General features: G+C 38.8%; 1 protein-coding gene across 3 annotated transcripts in view; it reads left to right on the forward strand.

Annotated features, from left to right (window-relative positions):
- Positions 1 to 16,217, forward strand: part of LOC132140559 (uncharacterized) — a 42,142-nt gene extending 25,925 nt beyond the window's left edge. Inside the window, exons 2-5 of one of the 3 annotated variants that reach the window (XM_059549347.1) lie at positions 4,698 to 4,744; positions 6,761 to 7,036; positions 7,134 to 7,445; positions 16,059 to 16,217. In XM_059549347.1, the coding sequence (XP_059405330.1) occupies positions 4,708 to 4,744; positions 6,761 to 7,036; positions 7,134 to 7,445; positions 16,059 to 16,111 (678 nt within the window). In that variant the 5' untranslated portion in view covers positions 4,698 to 4,707 and the 3' untranslated portion in view covers positions 16,112 to 16,217. Of the gene's footprint in view, positions 1 to 4,697; positions 4,745 to 6,760; positions 7,037 to 7,133; positions 7,446 to 7,690; positions 8,079 to 16,058 lie in introns of those variants that run through there. The other 2 variants (XM_059549348.1, XM_059549344.1) reach the window with 2 other exon arrangements.
- The last annotated feature ends 3,380 nt before the right edge of the window (positions 16,218 to 19,597 follow it).

Consider the following 19,597-nt stretch of genomic DNA (forward strand, 5'->3'; position numbering starts at 1 on the left):
TAGAAAGTTTAAATATATATTCACAAAATATATAGGCCCATCATAAAGTTGTGAGGAGAAGTTGAAACATGAAAAAAAATTGACTTGAAACTGAACTGAAAATGAATGAGTACCTATGGACCTCTGCTGAAAACATGTAGTCATTGCACTTTACTTCTTCAACTTCAGTTTTTTCTCTAACCAGCAGATGGCAGTAGTCTATCCCCAACACATGGGCCAATATACAGAAACCTTTTACAGCGGGGAAAATAAGTATTTGACACATCAGCATTTTTATCAGTAAGGGGATTTCTAAGTGGGCTATTGGCACAAAATTTCCACCAGATGTAGCCATCAAGCCAAATATTGAATTCATACAAAGAAATCAGAAAATTTAAGTATACAAGTTGAGTCATAATAAATAAAGTGAAATGACACAGGGAATAAATATTGAACACATTTTATTTGATACTTTGTAGAAAAGCCTTTGTTGGGGATTACAGCTTCTAGACGTCACTTGTATGGAGAGACCAGTCGTCTGCATTGCTCAGGAGTGATTCTGGCCCATTCTTCCACACAAATTGTCTTTAAATCTCTTTTGTGAACTTTGATCTTCAGTTCTCTCCACAGATTTTCTATGGGATTTAGGTCAGGTGATTGACTGGGCCATTTAAGCAACTTTATTTTCTTTCTTTAAAACCATTTCATTGTTTCCTTGGCCTTGTGTTTGGGATCATTGTCTTGCTGAAATATCCACCCTCTTTTCAGTTTCAGCTTTCTTGAAGATGGCAGTAGATTTTTATACAGAATGTCTCGGTACATTTCTCCATTCATCCTGCCTTCAATAATATGAAGTCTGCCAGTACCCCTTGCTGAAAAGCAGCCCCAAATCATGATGCTTCCACCCCCAAACTTAACTGTTGGTATGGTGCTCATTGGGTGGTGGGCAGTGCCATATCTTCTCCAAACATGGTGTGTAGAATGACTGCCAAAAAGTTCAATTTTGCTTTCTTCTGACCATACTATAGTCTCCCAATAATCCACAGGCTTCTCCAAATGCTCTTTTGCAAACTTCAAACGAGCCTCAACATGCTTTTTGTTCAGCAATGGAGCCTTGAGTGGTGAGCGTGCATGGATGCCATGGCGGTTCAGTGCACTGATGCAGGGTCTTCCTGAAGTTCTGCCCGAGTGGTTCTTGGCTCTTGGAGACCTCGGACAGGGATCTTACGTGGAGCACCTGATCGTGGCCGGTTTATGGTGAACTGATCCTGAGTTTTGAACTCTTGAACTCTTGAGCTGGCCTGCTTTGGCCCAAGGTTTTCGTCAGGGGCCAAAAAACCCTGGCCGTTGGCCCCGAGGACAGTGGAAACGTGACTGGCCCTGGCACGCCCGGTTTAAGCTCGACAGTGGAAACGCGGTATAAATTAGTACTGATCAGGGGGCAGGGTTTTTCTATCAATACTGACAGATTTCAGGTGATCTCCTGGCTTTCTATGCCATTTTGCACCTTGTTATCTTCATGTGTTCAATACTTATTCCCTGTGTCATTTCACTTTATTTATTATGACTCAACTTGTATACTTAAATGTTCTGATTTCTTTGTATGAATTCAGTATCGATATTTGGCTTGATGGCTACATCTGGTGGAAATGTTGTGTCAATAGCCCACTTAGAAATCCCCTCACTGATAAAAATGCTGATGTGTCAAATACTTATTTTCCCCACTGTGTATTTAATTTAGGTCATCATTTAATTGATTTGTTTTTTTTAAAATAATTTTTCATGAGCCATTTTTTGTCATAGTTGATGATTGTGCAGTAATTAGGTAAAAAAGTAATAATCCCCCCCCCACAACATATTGTGTATACTATTCTGTGTTATTGTTGAGCCCTACAGCACAAAAACTTTTTTGTGCACTATATTTTATTATTATTAATCTCATCATTATATTGTGTGTGTGGGTGAGAGAGTAAGAAATAGTGAGCAAATATGAAACCTCACACTTCCTATAGACATGTGTACTGCAGATGGGTAAACCCCGGTTGCAGGGAACAGACCATAAAATCTTCAAAAACATTACTTCACAGCTCATTTATGAATTTGTCACCAGCTGGACACGTTCAAACATTGTTTATTTCATCATAGGAGCACAAAGGTTTGCGTCTGGATTTTAACTCATGCCGATTTCCGCATCTGGATATCAATTACAGGTCAGAGGTCACATATGAATATTATTATGAGGTGAGGTTCCATTTTCTACGATAGATTCCAGAATAGAGGTGGTAGGAGACCTGTCTGCAGGTCCTTTTTAAAAAATTATTCATAAATCGAGATGTACGTAATAACATTAGTCATTGTTCTCATTTCATTCAGCAATCGGTATCTGGTGTTACTTTCTCAGATTTTGAGCCAATCTCTCTTTCAATCCTTGAGGATATTATACTCGGACTAAAGTCTACAACTTCTCAAGATATTGTTCCGAACCCATTTATTGAAGCAAAATTCAGTTGTCCCTTTTATAGTGTCTATAATTAATAAAAGTTTGGTATAGAGTTCTGTAAACATGTAGTGGTCCAACGCCTTTTGAAGAAATCAAATTTGGATAAGAGAGTGTTAGCTAATTTTAGACCAATCTCAAAACTTCCAGTTTTGGCTAAAATCATGAAGTAGAGTATCTCACCCAACACTTGTTGATACAAAAAACATCACAGCACTGAATCAGATTTTCTGAAAGTTTTTAATGATATTTTTCTTGTGACTGATCCTGGAAATTTTACTTTTAGGTCTGATGGCAGTGTTTTATGATTGACCATCAAATACTTATACCTGTCTTGAAATATCTGTGGGTATCTGTGGAAATGCCTTAAAATGGATAAAGTCATATTTTCAAAATAGGAGTTTTTCATTACGTATGAGAGAATTTGTATCGGCATTGACACCCATTACTTGTGGTGTCCCTCAAGGCTCTATTTTAGCACCTTTTTTCTTTTCTCTGTGTATGCTACCGTTAGGACTGATTTTGGATAAATATGGTGTCATTTCATTCTTATGCTGATGACACTCAGTTGTATTTGTCTTTTAACCAAGATTCTTTCAGTGCCTTAATTGGGGCATCTGTTGGCCTTCGTAGATGAGGTGAAGTCTTGGATGTCTGCTAACTTTGAGTCTTAATGAATCGAAAACCGAGATCATTATATTTGGTCCCTCTGAAATGAGCAATACGGCTGGAGCTAAGTTGGGAACACTTAGCCCTTTTAGGAAAAATCAAGTAAAAAATCTGGGTGTGATCTGTGATAGTGCTTTAAAATGTAAATCTCAAATTAGTGAAGTTGTCAAAGTTAGCTTCTGCCAATTAAAAATGATTAGTAAGATCAAGCCTTTCTTAGCATGTGTAGACTTGGAGAAGCTTCATGTTTTGATTAGATTATTGCAACTCACGTTATTGTGGATTCAAACAGAAGTTTTGGACAGATTACAAATGGTTAAAAATTCAGCCGCAAGACTACTGAGGGGTATCTAGGAAGTATGATCGCATTACCTCTGTTTTGAGATCATTGCATTGGTTAGCAGTTTCTTATAGAATTCATTTTAAGATTTAAATTTTTGTTATTAAATCTCTGCATGGTAAAGCCCCTCTATATATTGCTGATCTTATTCATATTCAGGAGTCAAAGAGATCATTACAATCTAATGGAAAAAATCTCCTACATGTTCCTCGATCAAAATTAAGGTTCAAAGATGTGCGGTTTTCTTTTTCGGTAGCTGCTAAGGCTTTGGAACAGTTTGCCAGTATCAATCAAAATTGACATTTAGTCCCGGTTAGGAACTACTGTCTCCAATCTCCCTACCAGAGAAAGAAGTAGGCACTCCCAAAGTTTTAAATCAAGTTTAATTTGCTCAACCAAATTAGTGAAATTATTCTTAAATGAACAAAAAAAAGAGAAATATTTACCCCTAAATAACGAAACCCACTAGATGAAAAGTTAAGAGCACTTTTTCTTGTTCTAATACTTGCAGAGGGAGCACAGTATAACAGATGAACCATGAAACCAAATTGTGCCAGATTTCCCAACACATTAAATAAATCATTACATTCTATACTGTCAAATGCTTTCAGTTTCGAGGGATATAATCATTTCAGGAGCTACAGCTCAAGATGGATCAAAAATTTAAAAAAAATTAGCAAACGTCAAATATTAGTTCTGACATCCGACGTCCCCTAATTAACACAGTTTGGTCATCAGATATAATATCAGGCAGACGTGAATCCATGTGCCTTGCCAACACCTTTGATAAAATAAATGTATATGAGCATTCAATAAACTAATGGACCTGTAACTACTACATAAAGTCGGGTCTTTGTTTGTTCGTATTTTTAATAGAATCGAGTTAGATGCTTGATTTCATGAGACGAGTATGGGGCTACTTGTGTGTAAATGGTGAATGTTTAACAGTCTATTAATAGTTTTCAAGTGACATCACACACTCATAGGAACACACAATGGTTTCCTCCACTGACTAACAATTATTTTTATTACTTAATTACATTAAGTAGGAATGTAGTAAAAATCAGATATTAAATGTATTAAATTTTACCACGAGAAGGCATGGCCAAAAAATATTGTCTGGACATTCATTATGAATCTTAGCAAGCATTTGAGTCGAAATGTCCTGTCTGACTAACATGAAATGTAATGTCATGTTAAATTGTGTTTCAGTACATGAGTTATGAAGACTTACTGGATTCTTGCACTATTTCTAACTGGTAGGTCACTTTATTTTCTTTTACTGCAATTTTTTTTTAAATGCAAACACTAATATAAATGACTCATGATAACTAGATCCTCCACTGGATTAAGCCGTGTTTCACATTACATTCTTCTGAGGTAAATACAAGGCTTATTTCTCAAAGCGCCCCACACACATTACCACATTACAGATAATGAACTCAGACGACAAAGACTGGACCTCACATTAGTTTCATACAGATTACTTTATCAAAGAATATTTGTTTTGACACGACTGACTTCATTTAAAAGTAGACTCTTCAACCTTTTTTTAGATGTACAGTTGTGCTCGTAAGTTTACATACCCCTTGCATAATGTGCAAAATGTTAATAATTTAAACAAAATTAAAGGGGGATCATGAAAATTGCATGTTATTTTATTTAGTACTGTGCTGAATCAGATATTTCACAAAACAGATGTTTACATCTACTCCACAAGACACAATAACTGAATTGATAAAAATAACCCCATTCAAAATTTTGCATTCCCTTGAATCTTAATAATTATTTGTGTTGTTTCCTGGATGATCCACAACTTTTTTTCTCTTTTGTGATAGTTGTTCACAAGTCCCTCATTGGTCCTGAGCAGTTCCTGCTGTTCTTCAGAAAAATCCCCCAGCTCCTGCACATTCTTCAGTTTTCCAGCATCTTCTGCACATTTGAACCCTTTTGAGATCCATCTTTTCACACTGAGGACAACTGAGGGACTCATACACAGCTATCACAAAAGGTGGAAACATCTACTGATGCTCAAGAAGGCAACACATTGCATCAAGTGCCAGGGGTGAAAACTTTTGAACAGGATGAGTTCTGCACTTACGAAGCTTCCTAAATACTTTGTTTCCCAGAAGACAAAATAAGTATAATTTACCTGATCATCCAATTTAAAAAGTTTACCTCCCCCAGCTCTTAATGCATTGTGTTGCCTTCTTGAGCATCAGTATGAGTCCCCCACTTGTCCTCCATGTGAAAAGATGGATCTCAAAATCATACAGTCACTTACATCATACAGTAAACTTATGTCATAATGTAAACTAATGAGCACAACTGAATTTATAAGGTCTGTGTGTCAAGTAATTGCTGAATTTTCGTTTAGTTAATTTGAGCGACGTGTTTCTGGAAAATATTTGCAGAGACAGAGATGGCAGAAAGCACACCCTATTTTACAAATGCACAATCACAGACATGGAGCAACAACAACACTGTAACTGTAAGACTGTAACATCAAATATTAGTTTCTGTGAGGATATATGCATTCCTTCCAGGACTTATTTAACGTTTAACAATGACTAACTATGGCTCTCAGCAAGACTTCAAAACTTCAGGATTGGTGACAGAATCTTGTACAATCAGGCCAGGAACACACTGAATAAGGAGATTAGAGCGGTTTAGAAGAACTACACTAAAAAGCTGGAAAACCAGTTTTCTGATAACGACCCTGCTTCATTGTGGAAAGACCTGAAAGACATTACAAACTACAAGACACCAACCCCAGCACTGAGACAAATCAACAATTTGAAGATGTTTTCTTTATATGAGAGGAAAACTCTTAATGTGTGAATAAACGTTTTGCATTCACATTCTAGGCTTATATGCGTATCTGCACATAATAAATGTGTTAAAATATGGTCTTTATCACTGTCTTTGTACATTAAGCCACATTAAGTGTTATTCAGCTTCAGGATTTAAGGAAGTCACTGTTCCACTTCTGCTAATTCAAAAGCTGAGTGTGAGTCATACTTTCAAAGGTAATGTTAGTCATCAAACCAGACAAAATCAAAGCTTTCAAAAACATCCAGTAATGTGATCCTTTTATTGAGTGACAGTGACATTATTAATAATATCCTGCGTCTTCTCCTTATCTCTACTTCCCTTGGTGTTTTTACACATAAAAGCGAAAAAAAAAAAACATATTGTGATAAACATCTTGTAGATTCTGCATGTGGTTGTGAGGTATTCATGACAATTCTAAACTATTTTAGTTTTATTTCCAGGTGTTTCTTCCATTACTGTGGTGCTGTATCAGCCAGCATCACTTCCCTGCTGCAGCGGTGAAAAAGTCGTGTGGAGGAAGACTTTCCCCATAGAAGCAACTGTTGCTGAATGCCTAAAGCAGAAATGCATCATAAAAGACCTTTTTCAAGAAAGATTTTCAGTCAAGCGTGAAAAAAACCACCCTCTATTTCTCAAAGCAGCTAAATACAATGACCTGGGGCAATACGAGTGCAGCTGTGATGGCTTTATCAAGCTAATTAAACTGGATGTTGTAGGTGAGTGTTTGTTTGCCTCACTTTAGAGACGCTTTAGATAATGCTTTAAATAGCATGAGTAGTTGAACTTACTGTAAGAAATGTTTTTTCTCTATAGTTCCTATGAACATGACGGTTGAGGAGTTGGGAAACGTCACTCTTCCGTGTTATGCGGACACTCAAAGCGGTGTCAGGGATGTGACGTGGCTGCATAATGAACAAAGAGCTCTGCACTACACAACAAACAGAGCCTCAATCCCAGGCCTGGGCTATGAGGAGAGAGTATCGCTGACAGAGGACGGGTTCAGAGACGGTGATGTGTCTCTGACCATCACTGGTGTCCATCAGACAGATGCAGGATTATACCGCTGCTTCGTTCGAGACGAGACGGATCGAGGATACCCACACGCCTACATGCTGCATGTGATCAGTAAGACTCATCATATGAATACATGCACTGAATACATGTTATATCATTATATGCAATGCCTGGTATTAGTGAACGTTACATTATTAACATTAATTTAACTACCTTCAGTTTTAGTGAACTATAATAACCCTGGTTGAAGATCAAAATGAATTATTATGCATTATTATGAGTCGTCAACTAGCCAGCAGTCAATAAGTTGTCAAAAGTTAATGAGGTTAATAGTTATTTTCTTTCATTTCATGCAGAGAAGCTCACCGGCGCAGAAGAAGACCAAAATGAGAGAACCTGTGGAGAAAAACGAACTCGCATTGGACTGATCTTTTCTTTCCTACTCTTCATTTGCTTTCTTATTCTTCTTCTTTTCTGCTGTAAAAAGGCGGCATGACCAACACAGGAACCTCCAGAGAGCAAGTCTGTACAGAAGAGTGACCAAAAGCAATCAACCCACCCTTTTCTTCTGAAGAAGACACTTGTATGAGCTGACAAACCTGAGGACTGCAGTCGTTCTAATAATAAAACCCCTGACGCCAGTCAAACACAGGAACATGATTGTTAGAGTGTCTGCTTTTTTAATGCCTCTGTCATCTTGGGACACAGAATGGTTTGAACACGGTTATGTTTCATTGTGTGAGTTTAGTTGTGTACGTGAGTTGAGACTGAGGATGGAGAGCACAAAATGTAGATGGATGCAAGACTTTCATAAATACTAATTTATTTACACCACTTTATATTTATATTTCTAAACAATCAAAAATGTAGTTCATGAAAATAACAAATGTATGTATATAATGATAAATAACTGATTTTTAGTGTCCTCTTACAGCCCCCTTTACCATCTCTTTCTGAGCTTATTATCAGTCACCATTCACTTTCTTTATTTTCAGTCACCATTAAGAATGTGTATATCTTTGGTGTTTAAAGATGTGTTATTCGGTTTTTATAGAAGACAAGTATTTCCTAATAAATCTATTTATTTTTCTGGACAATTTTTAAACCATATTTTTCTAGTTCTTCATTGTTTTGTTGTTGTTAATATCTGTTGTAACTGTGAGGGTCCGTGTAATGCTTCACAATTCAATTTTCAGACCATATGGAGCAAATGCAATAATGAAGCCATACATTAATTTCATATTTATTTGTTGTTTAAATTTTAAATTTTGTTACTTTATCTATTGAGTCCATTGTATTATTATGCTTCTCGTTGTTATTTATTATTATTGTATTTGTATCTTTGTGTGCAGCACTTTGGAAACCATGTGTTTATTTAAATTGTGCTATATAAATAAATTTGGATTGGATAATATTGTTTTTCAGCTGCTTCATAAATGAACAATTGCCATTTTCTTTCCTATTTTCAAATTTACTTTATTTAACAGGGTTGCAGAGGCTTGAAAATCTTCAGGAAGAAGCTTGACCTAAATTTAGAATTTTACTTTGTCAGCTTTGAACACGATATAGGTTGAAATGTTTCAGCAAACATATTTACATTGTCTCACACAGTGATTTGTTTACAGTTTGTGTTTACAGACCATGTACATCACAATTAAAAAGTGCCTTAATGTGTTGGTCTTGTTCTCATTTTATTTGACAGCTTTCTTAAGTAATTCTTGAGTACTTTCTTAAGTAGGCTAATCTGGGTAATTTACATGTGTCTATGCAGTAAGCAGTAAGAATGACACCAGAGGACTTCAGTATTAATATAGCACAGACCCAATAAAGAATCTTAATACTTCATATTATTGCATTATTACTATAATCACTATTATTCATTTTGTGAAATGCTTTGGTAATGTACATACAAACTATGCCAATAAAGAATATTAAACTGAATAGAAAATTTGCCTTAAAATCCAAAAATCATGTAACTGTGCAATTAAAAACATATTGCATTCTTTTTACAAAGAACAAATCAACCAATAAAGAGTGAGTGTATAAAGTATACAGTCTATAAGAGAAACATAACAGACATTGTAATCATAAGAGTAATGTCTGTGATATGATACTTGAACACAACACAAGACAAGATGTATATCAGGGTATATAGGTGTAGGTGAACTCACTTCAACTTTTACTTAACAGAATCACACACATTAAACAGGCATGAGCCAGCAATTGTTCACGTGTTGAACAACAGACAGACATAACAGAACAATGATGTCAGTCATGTTGGAGATATACAACAATAAGAGTAAGAGGCTTGTGTCAAAATATTGTAAATACAACTCCAATCACTTCATGAAGATCCTGAAACAGTCTGTTGGTGCCTCAGTTCGTTCAGAGAAGCTGTCAGTCTCAGCTGTCAATCAGCATAAAATCTACATCAAATGACATAAACCACGTTTGAAAACAAAATAATTAAAGTGAAATGTATTTATTTAGTTTGTCCCACATTCCATTAGATGACATGGAGAGGGCAGGGTTTATTAAGGAACAGGTAATGTAAATGGTAAATGGTAAAGGTGGCTTCTGTAGAGGTGCTTATTGAGGTGATGATGAGGAACAGGTGCTGGTCAACAGTGCTCTGAGGATTGGGCAGACTGTGTACTCCATAGCAGAGAGTGAACGAGGAGAATGTGTGATAATCTCAGAGATTAAAAGGAATTGATATAGTATTTGCATGTTTTCAAACAGCCATTAAGATTTTTACTTTTTTTTCTTTTTCTAGTTGTTTTTAAGCGTATCACAGACTTAAAAGCGTTTTGTGTCTTAGGACATCAATGTATCTTCATGAACTTGGATTTGTCTGTGCTATGACTGAGAGATTGCAACATTTTGAGTAAAAAATCTCAGTTGTTGTTCTATTGAAGAAACAAAATCACCTACATCTTGGATGCCCTGGGAGTAAGCAGATACAAATCACATTTTTTGTAATAAAAGCTTCGGCAATTAGCCTACCAGTTATCGCAATATTAAAATGTATCGCCATTACATGCTTTAATCATGGAATGAAACAAAAGGCATACCATCAGGTCCAAGGGGAGCAGAATAATTCTTCTCTGCTCTACACTCAAAAACGTCTGGAAAGAAACAAATCATTAATCCAAATGTCTATAATTTGGATTATATTCAAAACAACTGCAAAATGAAAACAGCAGCATACCATCAGGTCCTACTGGGAGGGAAAAACACTGGCTGTCTTCATCATACAAGTTTGCAACTAAAACACAACACAACACATACATTATATACATGCATATATACAGTAGCCTAGTGTGCAAAAGTCTTACGCCACTAGTATTTTCACCAACAAAAAAAATTGTTTTAATTCAGTTCATGTGTGTCAGTAGGAAATATCAGTTTACATTTCCAAACATTATTTTGTTTGCACGAGGAGTCTGACAGCAGCCAGTGCTCCACACAGAGATCTGGAAAAACTGTGAAACTGAAACTTCTGCAGAATAATGTGTTGACTGATTTCCTTTAAAGGCAATCTTAGTGATGAATGTGGCCAGATCTCAGCCTGACGTCCCAATGTCTTCTTCAGCTCCTTGTTTCTTTTGAGTTTTCTGTAAAATTGAAAAAAAAAAAAAAACTAAAGCCAATAAAAACCAATAGGACTTATTTTTAAATATCTAAACAACAACAAAAAAAAACATTATTAGCTGTGATTTTTATAGTCTGTAAGAGGATACAGATTTACAAAAGTGAAATTAGCTGAAACAAATCAGTTACAGACTATAATTAAAACTGATACATTGATCATCTGAATAAAGTAACAATATACTTTCTCAGAGCTGTCAAATTCTAGATAAAGGATGAATCACCTATGAGGAAAAATTCTACTGATAAATGGTCAGGTGACTTACAGTACTTATTAGTCAAACACACACACACACACACACACACACACACACACACACACACACACACACACACACACACACACACACACACACACACACACACACACACACACAGTTACACTGCCAGTAAGTAAACACCCCCTCACCCCCAACCACAGCTAGCAAGGAGCCAATATGGAAGCGTTGTCAACATTTAAAGTTATAAGTAGAAATTCATGCATGCAAAGATAGACGCAATAAACCGTAAACTGTTGAGAGTTCCACAGGGTTTAGAATAACTCCTAAAAAAGCTAAAACCAGCCTTTAAACTGGCTGGCTGAAACCTGGTTTTGAGGGGTTCTGGCCACTTCTTTAGCTGGTCAGGCTGGGAGACCAGCTGGAACAACCAGCAAACACCAGTTTCTTCCAGTCGGGTTTACAGCTAAAACTGTTAAATTCACATCGCAATGACTCTCCTGCTGCATGCAGATCCAGGTCGTGTTTGTGGTTGTCATTTCTTCTTAGTTTATTCAGTGATTTGCTGCATTACTCTGCCCATTGAACTTAATAATAATAATAATTAATTGCATATGTCATGTCTTCAGTCTGATCGATAGGTTCTTGCCCTTGTCTTGTTTGTCATCGGGAGCACATAGATTTTAATTTGACAGATCGCCATGTAATCATTGTCTTCGTGGAATAGTTAGTTCCTCATTTCTCCCTTGCTCTATTTAGGTTCCTCTTTTGTCAGACAGATAGACCTACGCTTCACTCATGACCTGCTTTCACGTGTGATGTCCTGTCATGTTTTTCTGAGACTCCAAGCACAGTTTAGTGTCTGTGGTTTGATTTCTTTTCTTGCTGCCTCTCGTTCCTCCAGATCTCAGATCTCCAGTTTCTGGCCTGTTGTTACCTAAACCGGGGAACTCTCTGCTCTGAGGCTCCATCAGCTCTGATGCTGTTCTCTGTCTGGTGGAGCATCTGGATGCTCGTTTGAACTGTCCTCCTCTTCCCTGTCATCATTTTTTCGCCCTGGATTACGACTTCCAGCCTTCTGATCCTTCTGTTTTGTGTTTTTGAGTGTTGAATTAACTTTTTAGTTGAACCTGATTCTTATTACAGCAGTGGCAATTGATAAAGAAAGATGTAAAAAAAAAAAAAAAAAAAGGATATGTGTACTGCAAGTGTTTGTATCTAGATGTATGCTTAAGTGTGTGTGGAACACATGCTTTCTTATGTGTGTACTCCTTTTTCAAATTTAATTGGGTGAAAGTACAAAAGCACTCGATTTTTTATGTACTCAAGTAAAAAAGTACTGATAGATTTATTTAGCAATTTTATATAGGTTACTTTAATTTATATATGCATATATTTTTTATAATCCTACTGCTCAAAATACCCAGGATTTTCCCAAAATAACCACTATATGGAATCAAGATACATTTTTGTTTTTGATATGGACTATGATGAAGTGAGTAAATAAATTAATAAATGTAGTGGAAAAGTTCATATATTTTTACTCAAATTCTGAAACTTTAAAATAAATTCAATGCACACAGACTGAAGTAGTTTAAGTCTTTGGTTCTTTTATTTGTGATGATTTTGGGTCACATTTAACAAAAATCCACCAATTCATCTCAACAAATTAGGATACTTCAAAACCAAAAATATAAAAAAACATATAGTGAATTTTTGGCCTTCTGGAAAGTTCATTTATTATACATGTACTCAATACTTGGTAGGGGCTCCTTTTGCTTTAATTACTGCCTCAGTTCAGCGTGGCGTGGAGGTGATCAGTTTGTGGCACTGCTGAGGTGGTCTGGAAGCCCAGGTTTCTTTGACAATGACCTTCAGCTCATCTGCATTGTTTGGTCTCTTGTTTCTCATCTTCCTCTTGACAGTAGCCCATAGATTCTCTCTGGGGTTCAGGTCTGGTGACCAACACCATGGTCATTCAACCAACGTTTGGTGCGTTTGGCGTTTGGTCAGGAGCCAAATCCTGCTGGAACATGAAATCAGAATCTTCAAAAAGCTGGTCAGCAGAAGGAAGCATGCAGTGCTCCAAGATTTCTTGGTAAACGGGTGCAGTGAGTTTGGTTTCCAAAAAACACAATGGACCAACACCAGCAGATGACATTGCACCACAAATCATCACAGACTGTGGAAACTTAACACTGGACTTCAAGCAACTTTGGCTATGAGCTTCTCCACCCTTCCTCCAGACTCTAGGACCTTGGTTTCCAAATGAAATACAAAACTTGCTCTCATCTGAAAAGAGGACTTTGGACCACTGGGCAACAGTGGTCTTCTTCTCTTTAGTCCAGGTAAGACACCTCTGACGTTGTCTGTGGTTCAGTAAATTCCTTGACACGTCTGTGTGAGGTAGCTTTTGATGCCTTGACCCCAGCCTCAGTCCATACCTTGTGAAGTTCACTCAAATTCTTGAATCGATTTTGCTTGACTATCCTCATAAGGCTGCAGTTCTCTCGGTTGGTTGTGCATCTTTTTCTTCCACACTTTTTGCTTCCACTCAACTTTCTGTTAACATGCTTGGATACAGCACTCTGTGAACTGCCAGCTTCTTTGGAAATGAATGTTTGTGGCTTCTTGTGACGGGTGTCAATAATTGTCTTCTGGACAACTGTCAGATCAGCAGTCTTCCCCATGATTGTGTAGTCTAGTGAACCAAACTGAGAGACCCTTTTGAAGGCTCAACTGGTTAGCTGATTGGTATGTCACCAAATTTTATTGAGGGGTTTTTGTTAAATGTGAGACAAAATCCTCACAATTTAAAGAACCAATGACTTAAATTACTTACTACTACTGACTTCATTTAAAAGTAGACTCTTCAACCTTTCTTTAGATGTAAAGTTGTGCTCATAAGTTTACATACCCCTTGCATAATGTGCAAAATGTTAATAATTTAAACAAAATTAAAGAGGGATCATGAAAATTGCATGTTATTTTTATTATTTAGTACTGTGCTGAATCAGATATTTCACAAAACAGATGTTTACATCTACTCCACAAGACACAATAACTGAATTGATAAAAATAACCTCATTCAAAATTTTAAATACCCTTTAATCTTAATAGTTAGTGTTGTTTCCTGGATGATCCACAACTTTTTTTCTCTTTTGTGATAGTTGTTCACAAGTCCCTCATTGGTCCTGAGCAGTTCCTGCTGTTCTTCAGAAAAATCCCCCAGCTCCTGCACATTCTTCAGTTTTCCAGCATCTTCTGCACATTTGAACCCTTTCCAACAGTGACTATATGATTTTGAGATCCATCTTTTCACACTGAGGACAACTGAGTGACTTCTACACATCTATTAGAAAAGGTGGAAACATTTACTGATGCTCAAAAAGGCAACACAATGCATCAAGTGCCAGGGGTGAAAACTTTTCAACACGATAACCTGTATTTATTTCTGTTTAAAGCTCTTTTTTTTCATTTGGTAATGAACTTAATAAGCTTCATAAATACATTGTTTCCCAGAAGACAAAATAAGTACAAGTACAATTTACCTGATCATCCAATTGAAAAGTTTACATCCCCCATCTCTTAATGCATTGTGTTGCCTTGTTAAGCATCAGTGCAGGAACTGGAGATATTTTGTGAGGAACAGCAGACAGTTGAAGCGTTCAGGATGAACAACTATCACTAAACACAAAAACAGTTGTGGATCACCCAGGAAATGACACGCAGTATTAAGATTCACATTTGAACGGGGTAAACTTTATAAATTCAGTTATTATTTTGTGTTGTGAAGAATATATAAACACCTGTTATGTGAAATAGCTTATTCTGGACTGCATTAAATTGCATTAAACTGCCTTTTTCATGATCCCTCTTTTTCTTTTTTTTTCTTTTTAAAGGATAAACATTTTCCATATTCTGCAAGGGATATGTAAACTTATGTGCACAAGTGTATTTATAATGTCTGGGTGTCAAGTAATCGCTGAGTTTTCATTTAGTTCGTTTCAGTGACGTGTTTCTGGAAAATATTTGCAGAGACAGAGATGGCAGAAAGCACACCCTTTTTGTTTTTCTTTATTTTACAAATGCACAATCACAGACACGGAGCAACAACAACACTGTAACTGTAAGGCTGTAATATCATATATCAGTTTCTGTGAGGATATATGCATTCCTCCCAGGACTTAACAATGACTAACTATGGCTCACAGCAAAACTTAGACAATCTTGTACAATCAGGCCAGGAACACACTGAATAAGGAGATTAGATCGGTTTTGAAGAACTACTGAACACTTAAAAACTGGAAAACCAGTTTTTTGCCAATGACCCTGCTTCAGTGTGGAAAGACCTGAAAGGCACTGAGACAAATCAACAATTTGCTGAAGACTTAATGTTTTCTTTATATGAGAGGAAAACTCTTGACGTGTGAATAAAAGTGTTGTGTTCACATTCTGGGCTTATATGCGTATATCTGCACATAATATATGCTTTTAACATATTGCTAAATTTGGTCTTTATCACTGTCTTTGTACATTAAGCTACATTAAGTGTTATTTAGGTACAGCAATTTCAACAAAAAGTCACTGTTCGACTTCTGCTAATTCTCAAGGCGAGTGAGAGTCATACTTGCAAATGTAATGTTAGTCATCAAACCAGACAAAATCAAAACTTTCAAAAACACCCAGCAATGTGATCCTTTTATTGAGTGACAGTGACATTATTAATAATATCCAGCGGCTTCTCCTTATTTCTGCATTCCTTGCTGTTTTTTCATATAAAGGTGTAAAAACATATAGTGATAAACATAAAGAATACATAACATAAGAAGAACATAATACATTACATAACAAGAAGGCATCACTCACAGTGGAAACTCCAGAGAGCAAGTCTGTACAGAAGAGTGACCAAAAGCAATCAACTCACCCTTTTTCTTCTGAAGAAGACACTTGTATGAGCTGACAAACCTGAGGACTGCAGTCGTTCTAATAATAAAACCCCTGACGCCAGTCAAACACAGGAACATGATTGTTAGAGTGCATTACTGTAACTGGCAGCTGCCTTCTGACAAAGATGTACAAAATATGAAAACTGCCATCAAGACCACAGAATGTTTCGAACACTGTTATGTTTCGTTGTGTGAGTTCAGTTGATTGCTGAGTTTACAAATGTTCTCTGTGGATGGAGAGAGTTTCTTTTATATATAATATATATATATTATATATATATATATATATTTTATACCTGGTCTGTCTTTATACCTGGAGTCTTTGTCACAGAGTCCTTGTTGTATGATTGATACTTCCCAGAGTCTGCTCTTCCCATGTTTTCTTGTTTTGTTTCTATGTGTTTGGATTTTCTGGTTTTGACCCTGCCTGGACTGTTTACCCCTTTGGATTTGCCCTTGTAATAAATCTCACACCTGCAATTGGATCTCTCCTGTGTTTCTTGTATCACTGTACGTGACAGAAGGACTCCGTCATGCCTAGATCAAGCGGTGTGGGATTTCGAATCTGTTCCCCAGCCACCATGGAGGAACGGAGGGGGAGATTCCGAAACTTAACCACCCTTCGTCAAAGTGGGAGTGAGGTGGATGGCCTGGCACAATTGTTTTGGACCATGGCAGTCGGATTAGGGTATAATGACGCAGCACTGAAAGACTTATTTAATGATTGCCTGGATGACCCTTTGCCTCAATAGGAGATGAAGGGGTTGGAGATCCTGGACTTTTGGGGGTTTACCCATTACCTGTGCCATCGTGCTCAGTGGGATGCAGCAACCACACCTGAGTCTCCAGACAAGATGGCCGCCAGCCCAGCGCCACAGCACAAAATGGCCGCCAGCCCAGAGCCACAGCACAAGATGGCCGCCAGCCCAGCGCCACAGCACAAGATGGCCGACTCAACGCCTGAGTCTCCAGACAAGGTGCCACCGACTCGCCATCATAGAGGGCGGAGGAGGAGGAGACAGGCGTCTACCGTTCCTCAAGGTCCGGAGAACATTCCAGAGCGGGCCGCTGCTGTCCAGGAGGATGTTCCCGAGCGGGCCGCTGCCGTCCAGGAGGACGTTCCCGAGCGGGCCGCTGCCGTCCAGTAGGACGTTCCCGAGCAGGCTGTCGCCGTTCCCGAGGCGGTGCCCGATGCTGTTCCGGAGGCCGATGCCGAGGCGGTGCCCGATGCCGTTCCGGAGGGCCGAGGCGGTGCCCGATGCCGTTCCGGAGGCCGAGGCGGTGACCGATGCTGTTCCGGAGGCCGATGCCGAGGCGGTGCCCGATGCCGTTCCGGAGGGCCGAGGCGGTGCCTGATGCCGTTCCGGAGGGCCGAGGCGGTGCCCGATGCCGTTCCGGAGGGCCGAGGCGGTGCCTGATGCCGTTCCGGAGGGCCGAGGCGGTGACCGATGCTGTTCCGGAGGCCGATGCCGAGGCGGTGCCCGATGCCGTTCCGGAGGCCGAGGCGGTGACCGATGCTGTTCCGGAGGCCGATGCCGAGGCGGTGCCCGATGCCGTTCCGGAGGGCCGAGGCGGTGCCCGATGCCGTTCCGGAGGCCGAGGCGGTGACCGATGCTGTTCCGGAGGCCGATGCCGAGGCGGTGCCCGATGCTGTTCCGGAGGCCGAGGCGGTGACCGATGCCGTTCCGGAGGGCCGAGGCGGTGCCCGATGCCGTTCCGGAGGGCCGAGGCGGTGCCCGATGCCGTTCCGGAGGCCGAGGCGGTGCCCGATGCCGTTCCGGAGGCCGAGGCGGTGCCCGAAGCCGAGGCGTCTCACGTCTCCACAGGTAGTCCAAAGTCAAGTCAGGTGCCCATTGACTTTCCAGAGTCGAGTCAGTTCCCGGTTGACCTTCCAGAGTCGAGTCAGGTGTTCATGGACCCTCCTGAGTCAGGGTTAGTCACCGTCGACCATCTAGAGTCGAGTCAGGTTCCGGTTGACCCTCCAGAGTCAGGGCTAGTCACCGATGACCCTCCAGAGTCAGGGCTAGTCACCGATGACCCTCCACCCTGGGGGACTCCGGCGTCGACCACATGGACGTGGTGGTCTTCCGCTCCGCCCTGGGGGGCGCTTGCCCTGACTACACGGTTGTGGTGGTCTTCTGCTCTGCCCTGGGGGGCTTCAAGTTGTTGTTTTTTCCTTTTGTTTTTGTGTTAATTTCTGTCCCTGTTCCTTTCTGTTAGTCTGGCCCTCCGTCCCTCCCCCTGAACCTCCTCCGGTCCTCCTCCCTCCTGGTCTTCCTGTTTTGTGTTACATTCTGGTGCCTGTTCCTCATGTTTTTCTTTTCTGTCTGACTCTTTGTCACGGAGTCCTTGTTGTATGATTGATACTTCCCAGAGTCTGCTCTTCCCATCTGTTCTTGTTTTGTTTCTATGTGTTTGGATTTTCTGGTTTTGACCCTGCCTGGACTGTTTACCCCTTTGGATTTGCCCTTGTAATAAATCTCACACCTGCAATTGGATCTCTCCTGTGTTTCTTGTATCACCGTACGTGACACTGTCTCCTTCAGAGCTTTTTTCAGTCACCATTCACTTTCTTTATTTTCAGTCACTATTGAAAATGTGTATCAGTGAAGAAATGCACATAGTATTTTGTATTTGTATTTATCTGTTGCTTTTCTTTTGTTCTTAGCTGCCTTATACCAGTTTTTGTTGGTTACATTAAATCAAGGTAACATTATATATTTGTCATGTTGCACATATATTAAGGAGTGAGAAATGATTATTTTTAAGGTTTTAAACCCTCTGAAGGGAAAACCCAGAATACTGTTATTTTCTTCTTTCTATGCAAAGTATAAATTGTGTGAACCACCTAATAAAGCTTGAAGATGTACAGTAGGACATTTTTGGTTTGTTTGATGATTGTTCTCATGGTTGTGCAGACTGTTGAGAGGAAATGAAAAGCAGTGGAGTTTCCTGAGAAGGATACCCTTTGCTGCTTTTGTGGAGTGGAAGATGAGTCTATCCCTCTCAATTTTTGGGGATTGTGTCCTCGTATAGCTATGTTTTAGAGGAAAAAACTGTTTGTTTGTTTGTATGGGTTTTTTATCTTTAACATTTATTCTTTGGTGTTTAAGGATGTTATTAAGTTTTCATAACTTCAACAATAATTTGAAAGACAAGTATTTTCTAATTTATTAATTTTTTCTAGCTAGTTTTCTTTTACATACATGCAAATAATTGGTTGTGTTTTTTTTAAGACTTTAAATGTTACTTGGATAGTAATGCCAAAACACTGAAATCATTTACACTGTTTTCATTATATAATATTTATGCTTCTTTATAATGGATATTTGACTGTGTGTTGAATATTAAAGGGAGAGAGGCAAATATAGAAAGACTGACAAAAAAAACATTCTCGTTTCTCGTTATTGCGAGATGTTAAGTAATTATTATATTAAATATCTAG

The sequence above is a fragment of the Carassius carassius genome, chromosome 5, assembly GCF_963082965.1.
Source record: "Carassius carassius chromosome 5, fCarCar2.1, whole genome shotgun sequence".
NCBI classification, from domain to species: domain Eukaryota; kingdom Metazoa; phylum Chordata; class Actinopteri; order Cypriniformes; family Cyprinidae; genus Carassius; species Carassius carassius.